Source organism: Papaver somniferum, unplaced genomic scaffold (genome assembly GCF_003573695.1).
Source record: "Papaver somniferum cultivar HN1 unplaced genomic scaffold, ASM357369v1 unplaced-scaffold_133, whole genome shotgun sequence".
Taxonomy (NCBI): domain Eukaryota; kingdom Viridiplantae; phylum Streptophyta; class Magnoliopsida; order Ranunculales; family Papaveraceae; genus Papaver; species Papaver somniferum.
Window position 1 is genome coordinate 8,677,202 of NW_020622492.1, and position 10,297 is coordinate 8,687,498.

General features: G+C 34.5%; 1 protein-coding gene and 1 long non-coding RNA gene across 2 annotated transcripts; both read left to right on the plus strand.

The window, feature by feature from the left end:
• The first annotated feature begins 162 nt into the window (after window positions 1-162).
• On the plus strand, window positions 163-6,057 carry LOC113333669 (3-isopropylmalate dehydratase large subunit, chloroplastic-like). Its single transcript, XM_026580092.1, has 14 exons — window positions 163-1,983; window positions 2,073-2,204; window positions 2,311-2,481; window positions 3,004-3,156; window positions 3,269-3,454; window positions 3,775-3,849; window positions 4,039-4,116; window positions 4,230-4,325; window positions 4,468-4,517; window positions 4,768-4,822; window positions 4,926-5,057; window positions 5,273-5,320; window positions 5,397-5,555; window positions 5,685-6,057. The coding sequence occupies exons 1-14, from the start codon at window positions 1,930-1,932 to the stop codon at window positions 5,823-5,825; spliced, it is 1,530 nt and encodes a 509-aa protein (XP_026435877.1). The 5' UTR covers window positions 163-1,929; the 3' UTR covers window positions 5,826-6,057.
• Window positions 6,058-8,528: 2,471 nt separating this feature from the next.
• LOC113333542 lies at window positions 8,529-10,023 on the plus strand. The gene is made up of 3 exons (XR_003352126.1): window positions 8,529-8,637; window positions 8,748-8,777; window positions 9,886-10,023. It is a non-coding gene; the product is annotated as an uncharacterized LOC113333542 (long non-coding RNA).
• The last annotated feature ends 274 nt before the right edge of the window (window positions 10,024-10,297 follow it).

Genomic DNA, 10,297 nt, shown 5'->3' on the forward strand with positions numbered 1-10,297 from the left:
CACAAGGAATCCTGGTGCAGAGGATCACGAGCCGTTGATTTAGGAGTTTGTTTCTTAAAATAGAAGTACACACGCCAAAAATAAGGCAAACAATCGTCCTATAAATTCCATTTAAACCTGGAATTTGAAATAAAACTCCCAAAATCTTTAATCATATGAAGAACCATTGTGCATCATGCTTTTGATTAGGAAGAAAATGGAAACAAAAATCTTCTGTTTCTGAACTTAGTATTAAGCTCACCGTGCTTTTGATTGGATGGGATAAAACCTTTTTCTTTTTTTTTTTTTAATTTCTCCTTCTTCTCTTAATCATAATCTTTCTTGTTTTGCACAAAATTCACAGCTATTTTTAAATTTGATTCTATCGATTTTTCCTTACATAATGGTGTCAATAATTTAAATAAGAGTTACACACAGAAATTGTACATTAATGGATTGGAGAATTTAATTAGGAAACATCATTGACATCGCCGTAAATATCATGTTAATTCATGCAACTGTCAAGCACATGTGTCGCAAACTAATTGGCAGGTACAGAGGACACAGGAAAACTTGGATACAGAGGATCTGCTCCCCCTGCTAATCATTAATAGGGAGAAGAGCTCATCATTAATGCACCAAATCAATGGTAAATAAGATCCTTACCATTAGTATTGGTAGATTTTTACATAATTAAAAGTAGGCGTTTATCATCAATATGAGAAGATTTTTACACAAATAAATGAATGTGCACCATTAATATACTAAATTAATACTATATGGTTTATCAAATTAGACTGTCTAGATTTATTTTACTTTTTAAATTGTAAATGTTGTTTGAAAATATGAAATCAAATCTCAACCAATCAGAACCAAAATTTTTGTGGATCGCCCAATGTAAAGGAGGATGAGCGGCTGAGCCCGACCTTTTAAAAATTGAATTGATTTTATAAAGATTGTGCGGCCACATAATGGAGAGGGTAAGATAAGTGCAACTATTTAAGAGCATATCCTATACGTAGTCCCCAAATGAAGACTAACTCTTTTATATGAAAGAGGACTCGTTCATATGAATGAAGGGTACACTAAACGGGGGAAAGTTCCCTGTTAAAAAAAACAGAAAACTAAAAACCTACTTAGACAGAGGACTTTTCCTCGTCAAAAAAAAAAACTAAAAAATCTCCTAAAACGGGGGACTTTCTCCCGTCAAAAAGAAAAAAAAAGCTAAAAAAGCTCCTAAAACGAAGGACTTTCCGCGTCAAAAAAAAAAAGAAGCTAAAAAAACTCCTAAAACGGGGGACTTTCCCCCGTTTAGTTTAGAAATTTCCAAATTTTTTTTGACGGGGGACCGCCCCGTCTAATGTTTCACTACCAATTGAACGAGTGCATGAACGTGTTTGGGAGGAAAATGGGGTAAAGACTATCCATAGAAGTCTCTAATCTACTCAAATTGGTAGTGCACTCTTTCATTTGAAAGAGTGACACTGCCCATAAAATTTGCTCTACGGTCGAGAGATGAATTGGAGTGTTTAAGGTGGTTGATGATACAGAGCATGTTATCTAAATTAACAAATACGAGTATTTCAAAGAGAGCAACGCAAAATGCCCTTCGACCTTCGTCCATATTCGAGCAACGCGATCTTGGATGGAGTTGGACGTGTTAAAATAGAGGCCATGAAATTTCAGAACCAAACCGGAACCATTTTATCTTTTCCGTTTCTGGAATATAGGTATGTTCCGGTTCGTTGACCAGGGTTTTAATAAAACCCAAGGATGCGCATTTCGCAAGTGTCGCAGATTAGAACCAATTTGATCTCCCAACTCAACCTACCTCCACCACACGCCGCCACAATTCCCAATTGAGATTTCTATCCTCGTCAAATTTGATCACATCAATCAACTCCGTTTCTCTTTCTATTTAGATACGTAGAGACGTGAGAGAGCTCAATCATGGCGTCTTCTACGATTGCTGCAGGCTCAGCTACATCGTCTTTCATTAAAAAGGTTCGATTTTTATTTACAAATGATTAATTTTGAAAACCCGTACATTGATTTCTGATACTGAATAATGTTTTTTGGTTGATGGGTTTCAGAATGAAATGGGTTTATCGTCATTCACTCCAACTTCGTTTCGTACACATAGCTGTAAAAGAGCTTTTTCTAAGAAAGTTGTTTCAGTAATGTCACCTCCACAATCTGGGCATAGACCTTCGACGACTGGTTCAGTTCAGTTTCTTACTTGAAACACCCCTTATTTATATTATCGATAATTGGGTTTTTATAAAATTAAAGTTTGGATTTTTATTGTATTTTTTTTTTATGAAAATTTAGGTGAAAACTGCTATGACTATGACTGAGAAGATAATGGCAAGAGCGTCTGAGAAATCCCAAGTGGTTCCAGGAGAGAATGTATGGGTCAACGTTGATGTTTTGATGACTCATGATGTTTGTGGACCTGGAACTATTGGGATATTCAAGAAAGAATTTGGAGAAAATGCCAAGGTAATACTGTTTATTGGATTTGGAATGTTTAGAAGTTGAATTAAAGCTTTGATTATGGATTACTGTTGTACATGTTTTAGTTACTAGGTTTGTTGCTTGTAGGTAGTAGCTTTGAAATACCAGCTATCTGTTATGAGAATCATCTACATGTTGTAGCATTAGAAATGCCAAAATTGGAATGAATAACAAAATTGTGTCAGTTTCTCGAAACTAGAAGGGTTACTTTGAGAATCACTTTATGATTCCCTCTTTGCTATCCATTGTTGTAGCTGTCTTAACTGGGTAGAAAGAAAAAAGACATGCTTGTTGGGTAGAGTTCAGTTTGGCTGAACATCCCTCTTAGGATGGATAAAATTGCAAATCTAAAGGTGAAACTAGTATTGCTAGTCATCCCACCTCATTCGTATCATGTGATAGCTGAGATGCTGTTTATCAGAGGGGATTTTGTCTTGTAAATTCACAGATTTGAAGTCCCTAATAGTGGACAGACTTACTAATTTTGGCCATCTTATGAAATGAAAGGTTTGGGATCGTGAAAAGATTGTAATTATACCTGATCACTATATATTCACAAGTGATGAACGTGCAAATCGTAATGTGGACATCTTGAGGGATTTCTGTGCGGAGCAAGATATCAAATACTTTTATGATATCAAGGATCTTGGAAATTTCAGGGTATGCCTTTAATCTCCTCTTTAAGGCTGTTTTGATTTTAACTTTCTTGTTTAAGAGGTTTGTAATTTGCGCTTGTCTTTGGCTGCGAATGAGTTTACGTAATATTTTGCAGGCTAACCCTGATTACAAGGGTGTCTGCCATGTTGCTCTTGCCCAAGAAGGTCACTGCAGGCCTGGAGAGGTTCTTTTGGGTACAGACTCTCACACGTGCAATGCTGGAGCTTTTGGGCAGTTTGCTAGTGGAATAGGAAACACTGATGCTGGTTTTGTAATGGGCACTGGAAAATCCCTTCTAAAGGTATGTAAATATGTTTACATGTAGCTGTCTTCTTTATCACTGTTGGAGGCCATAATCTAACAAAAGAAGAACTGATTAAGAAACGGTACCATGATACGATTCTTCTCTATGAACAAGGAATTGTAAACGAATCAGTAAACCGCCGTATCAAAGATGTGGTTTTATATACTATGAATGTCTTTTGATCTTAATTAGATTTAAGCTTTCTTGGTTATCATTTCTTTCACTAAAGGTTGCAACAATTATCTTCCTGTACTTCGGTTAGAGTTTCCACTTACGGGGATATACAACTCGTGAGTTCTTATGTTTCTGATCTGCAGGTGCCTCCGACTTTACGATTTATATTGGATGGGGAGATGCCAAGTTACTTGCTTGCTAAGGATTTGATTTTGCAAGTAAGTTTCCTTCGACGTTCTATCCTTTTTATTTCTGTTTGTAAAGTCATTTCATCATGTACTAATGGAATGTCATTTTTGCAAATTTATTTCCAAATTCCATAAGGTGAGTTTTCTCAGTCGATTGCATGAAATGATCATTGCTGCTACTCTCGTCTGTGTCTTTTACAATACAAGTTTACTTTGCAGATTATTGGTGAAATAACTGTTGCTGGGGCTACATATAAATCGATGGAGTTTGTTGGCTCTGCTGTTGAAAGTCTAACTGTGAGTGGACTTATGAAACATTTATATTTCCAGCATTTTATTAAATACAAAGCCTTCTGATTTAAGGTTTTAAATACACTAAAGTAAATTTTTCTCTGTACTGCATCTGACAGATGGAAGAAAGAATGACGTTGTGTAACATGGTTGTGGAAGCTGGGGGAAAGAATGGTGTTGTTCCTGCTGACAGTACTACATATAAATACCTTGAGGTTAGTAAGACTTATCTATTGTTGTTTTTTGATTTTATGTTGTACCTCTTGGACTTTTGGTTTCACAAAAGAGCAGCCTGTTTGTACATGTTACACTATGCTTTCTGGCAATGATTGATGGTGTTTTTCTTGATCCTCACAGGGAAAGACGTCGGTGGAGTTTAATCCAGTTTATAGTGATGATAATGCAAGGTAATTTGGAATTGTAGCTTTACACTTGACAGTTGACAGTTTTATCGAACATGATTGTTCTGGGACTATTTTACTTCTTTCATATGTTCTTTACCGCATTTTAGTATGTTGTATTACTTAAATAGTTAGCTCACTGAAATTACCTTTTGATGATGGTTCACTGAATAATGACTGCAAGATGAATGTGCCATTTGTTCTTAAATTCTCCAATGATCATCCCTTTTTTTCCCTTTATTCTTTTGGATTGTAGATTCCTTCAACAATACGCAATTAACGTCTCAAAGTTGGAGCCGTTGGTTGCCAAGGTAAAAATAATTGATGAAGTTGCTTCTTATTTCTAAGATTCTATTAGCGATGCGCCGATGGTATTATTTGTTCCCATTTCTAATAACTCCCATATCCTTTCAGCCACATTCTCCCGACAATCGTGCTATGGCAAGAGAATGCAAGGATGTAAAAATTGACAGGGTATATATAGGCTCATGTACTGGTGGAAAGACCGAGGATTTTCTATCTGCAGCAAAAGTTTTCCTTGCTTCGGTGAGAATCCGAGATTTCATTTGTACTGTATTAGAATATGAGTTTGGGTAGTTTCTCTTTGCAAGGAACTTTTGAGCATCTTTTACATATAGTCCATCCAGTAATTAAATAAAGAATGAAGCTATCACTATCATTTTTGAAGCCATATCCAGTCAGTTGGCATATATTTTCTTTCCTGGTTATTTGAATCTCAACACTTATTTGTTTATGTACAGGGCAAAAAGGTCAAAGTGCCAACTTTTCTTGTTCCTGCCACCCAAAAGGTAAGTGATTTTCCAATTTAAATGTTATCACACTGGGGTTGCAATCAAGATTTCAAACTGAAAACGCCACTGACAGGTCTGGATGGATTTATATGCCATGGAAGTTCCTGGATCAGGCGGCAAGACATGCTCACAGATATTTGAAGAGGCAGGTTGTGATACCCCTTCAAGTCCCAGTTGTGGAGCTTGTTTAGGTGGGCCTAGAGATACCTATGCACGTATGAACGAGCCCAAGGCAAGTCATGTCCTTTCTTCCATTTGTCCTTCTGGCCTCACTTTTTACATCATTAAAAAATCATTGAATTATTTCATTGGTTGTTTCAGCTTCTAAACTCTTTTTTATTTTTGATGAGTTATTTTTCAGATATGTGTGTCGACAACAAACAGAAACTTCCCCGGTAGAATGGGACACAAGGAAGGGGAGATATATTTGGCTTCCCCTTATACTGCAGCAGCATCTGCTTTGACAGGTTATGTCACCGACCCAAGAGACTACTTGCAGTAAAATCCTATGTAGCCTTTCATCACTTGTTGTATGAGTTTCATCAGATTTATTTGAAGATTTTTGTAGTTGTGATCATTTCATGGAGATGGATCTTAAATAAAACTTAAAAAGACAAATCAAGTTGTTATCTAGGAATGCGTATGCTAGAGTCTCCTTTTAAGTGTCTTCACTCTAAATCTAAACAGAATAATCTCATTTGTGAAATTATGAAATGTTGTCTTTCGTTTCTTGAGCTGAAGTATAACTATTGCCTCATTAGTACTAGTATTAGGTAGGTATCTCAAATCTGAAAATCAATCTTTCGAGTTCTCATCTCACATGGCAATTCAATAAAATCTTACCCCTTTCCTTCAAAAAATAAATAAATCACATGGCAAGGGCATTACTTGTTTTAAGGTTGCTTGTCCGCTCAACCTTAATCTTCTATAACATAATCTTCGTCCCGTACAACTAATTTTTGCATGAACCTTTCATCGGATTGAAAGGTCAGTTTGATGAAACTCAGCTTTTGATAGGAGGCCGTTTACAGGTGCTTTTGATTTCGGCTGATACTACAACGGATTAGTAGTAATGGGGTTCCGTCACTTGAAGGTTGAAACAAATCGGCTAATGGGAAAGTAAATGTTAGGTCCTTTTTTTTTGGTTACATCAGTTTCGTCCATCAAAAATATAAAAAGCTCAATATGGTAATTATTATTTGAAAATCTCTAAAAGATCATATTAACCCTTTTTTTCTTGAATCCACGACTGGGGATATCAAAACTAATTGGGGATATGAATTACTTCCCCCAACCAAAGATGTCTGTTAAGGAGTGTTTTTTGGGGCGAAAATAATAAAACACCCTTCCCTTAACATGAAAATTAAAAAATTTAAAATCAAAAAATAAAAACATAACCCCATTTCCGTCTTCACCTCTTATTAATCTCTTTTAGGGTTAGGGATTTGAAACTTAAATATTACCTACTCCTTTTCAAATTCTCTTCTCCTTCTCTGCCAGCTCCTCACTTTGAAAACGATTTTTTTTTTAACATTCAGAAGTGATGAAGACCATGCCGGAAGTGATGAAGACCATGCCGGAAGTGATGAATACCATGTCGGAAATGATGAAGACCATGCCGGAAGTGATGAAGATCATGCCGGAAGTGATGAATACCATGTCGGAAGTGATGAAGACCATACCGATATAGATGAAGACCATGCCGGTAGTGATTAATGCCGGAATTAAATTTTTTTACATCGCCGGAAGTGATGAAGACCATGCCGGAAAATGGTGTCGGCATGCTTAGTAACTATCATTCAACGCCGTAACTTAATGCCGGCATGCTCGATAGAAATATATCAATGCCGGTATTCAAGTGAAAATAAACAAGTTTCTGGATACTTTACATCATTTGCCGGCATAGAAATTTAAGCATCATACCATGCCGGTAGCAGTACCGGCATGCTCGATAATTATGAAACTGTGTCGGCAATGGACTGAAAACCAGAAAAAAAAAATTCAAAACGTAATAGGTTTTGAATTTCAAAACCAGGTCGATCACCGAAAACTCTACGTAGTGGCAAACATTTATGAAAATTTCCAACAAATGCCGGCATGGTTTTTTGGTGGAATACTATGCCGACACCGAGCTTTTTCAGCTGCAAAAATGGTGGATTCAAAGAAAAAAGAAATCAAAATTTCAACCTCTTAGCAGCAATTCTCTCTTCACAATCATCCTCCATTTTCACAAAAAAAATTCCCTCTCAAATATTTTTTCCCCTCCTTCTACTCTCACCTCACTCACCCAAACACACATAAAAATACACACTAATCTATCCCCAAATACTTAAGATTTTTACAAATTTTAATTAACCATTAAACCTAATTAGTGAGGGGTAGATTAGGAAATATAAAAATAATTAGATAAGAGGTGACCCTGATTTGATATTTGAATCCAGTTTTTGTCTTTTCCTCTATCCCCCAATTGCATGTTCTTTTTTTCTTTTCTTATTCTTTTGTTTTTCTTCCCGGTTCTCCTCTATAGAAATATTTTCTTCACGTTAACAACTTATTTATCTCACTTTTCTTTTTTCTTTTACTAAATTATTTATGTTTTTTTTCCTCCATCTATATCTTTTTCTTTTTCTTTCACGAAATTGATGGTTTTTTTCCAAGCATTCAACAAAGTAAAAACTATTAAATAGTCTTAGAATTGTGTCTACTTGGTTATGTTGACTTACTCCAATGATTGTAAGGTCCTTTTTAGTTTGGTCTAAAACATAGGATTAATAATAAAAGGCACAGTTGGGGGATACTTTCACGAATTTGGGAATATTAAAAAAACAAAAAAAACATTATGAAGTAATTTGAGAAACCCCTTATCTATAATTTTTTTTTTGTAATGCCTAAATTATCCTTGAGTATCCCCATCTTAATTCACGAATTAAAACACAAACAAATCCTAAAAGAACAAAAACAAATGTAGGAATTACCTATAGGTACAATTTTAGTGTTCTTAGTTAGTGGCAGGTCCACCCACTAAAGCCCAGTAACCAGAGGTCCATAATTAAAAGAAAAGAGAAAAATGGACCCAATATTTTATGCCCAGGTCCTGCACACGTGTGGGATGTATTATGCGCATTTTTAAAATTACCGAAACACCCTTATGTATATAAAAGCGGCGTTACTAAATTTTCATTTCATTTTTCTATTTTCATTTCAACTTCTCAGATCCAAATCGGGAGAGCTGCTAGAAGAGATTTTTTTTCTTGGGTTTTTATCGACGAACGGGAGATTAGTTATTTCGATTTTGTTTGTTTAACCGAGATTTGGTTAGTTTTAATGTTGTCTTATTTTATTTGAAGCTATTTAGATCTTTATTTTTAATGTAATGGAGAAATTCAACTGAGATACGTATTTGAAGTTTTTTTTTTACCTACAGATGAAGACAATCAACAAAGAATCAATCAAGGTATGTGGTTTATATTTGATTCTTAGGTTGATTTTTCAATTCGTCCAAATTTGTGTTTGGAGGTCTTATAGTTAGTTCAGATCTACATAAATAATCATGTTTTATGTACATTTTGTTACTAGATCTGATATTTTAGCTTCATTTGGTTGTTTTTGATATGCTTTTGAGTTTATTTTTGTGTATTAATCATCGGTACGTATGTGATATACTGGTGGATTTTGATGAAACAAGTTCAGATCTAAATAAAGAATCATGTTTTATGTTTATTTCATTAGTAGATCTGATATTTTTATGGTTTTTGGTTTGTTTTTCAGTTTTCTTTTGTGTATTAACTACCAGTACGTATATGACGTACTGTTTTCTTTTTGTGTTTACTATGAATCTATAGGTTTTCTCTTATTTTTTTTGGTTTGATCCAGGAGTACATATATGGAATACTTAAATATGTGCTTTGATTCAGTTATATTTTATGGATTCATCACTTCTTCCTGACATGCAATTGAGTTTTTAGTTTATGAATCTGCATTACGTATATGTCGTACTGATAAAAACTTCTTTTGCTTTTGTTTTATTCATAGTTTCGCAGTTTAGTTTGCTATTGTGTATTAATCATCGGTACGTATATGATATACTAGTGGATTTTGATGAAACAAGTTCATATTTAAATAAAAAATCATGTTTTATTTTTATTTCATCAGTAGATCTGATATTTTTATGGTTTTTGCTTTGTTTTTCAGTTTTCTTTTGTGTATCAACTATCAGTACATATATGACGTACTGTTTTCTTTTTGTGTTTACTATGAATCTATAAGGTATCTCTTATTTTTTTTGGTTTGATCCAGGAGTACATATATGGAATACTTAAATATGTGCTTTGATTTGGTTATATTTTATGGATTCATCACTTCTTGACATGCAATTGAGTTTTTAGTTTATGAATCAGCAGTACGTATATGTCGTACTGATAAAAACTTCTTTTTATTCTATTTTATTCATAGTTTTGCCACTTTATTTTGGTTTGATCCATGAGTACGTATGTGAAATACTGAAATAGATACTAGTTTTGTTGCTATGTTTTAATATTGTTATATTCTGGTCACATTTACAGGTTCAATATGTCCAACGGATACATACTCTATGTGTAAGCAGTGCGGCATATACATACCCAGATTTGCAAGTAGTATAGCAGATATGTACTCAGATTTGTAAGCAGTTTAGCAGATATGTACTCAAATTTGTAAGCAGTATGGCAAATATGTACTCAAATTTGTATAGCAGATATGTACTCAAATTTGTGGTCTTTATATGTTTTAATTAAATTTGGACCACCAGATAAATAAAATCCCGATTTGGTAGAAGTATTTTATTTCACACGTATTTAAACAATAGGGTATATTAGTCATTTTCATGTTTTAAAAGAATTTTGGACCCTAGGATAAGGATAAAATCCGGTTGGACCTAACAAAGATACATTCATTCTATTCTATACGTATGATTTGTGAATGTGATAATGCCGTAGA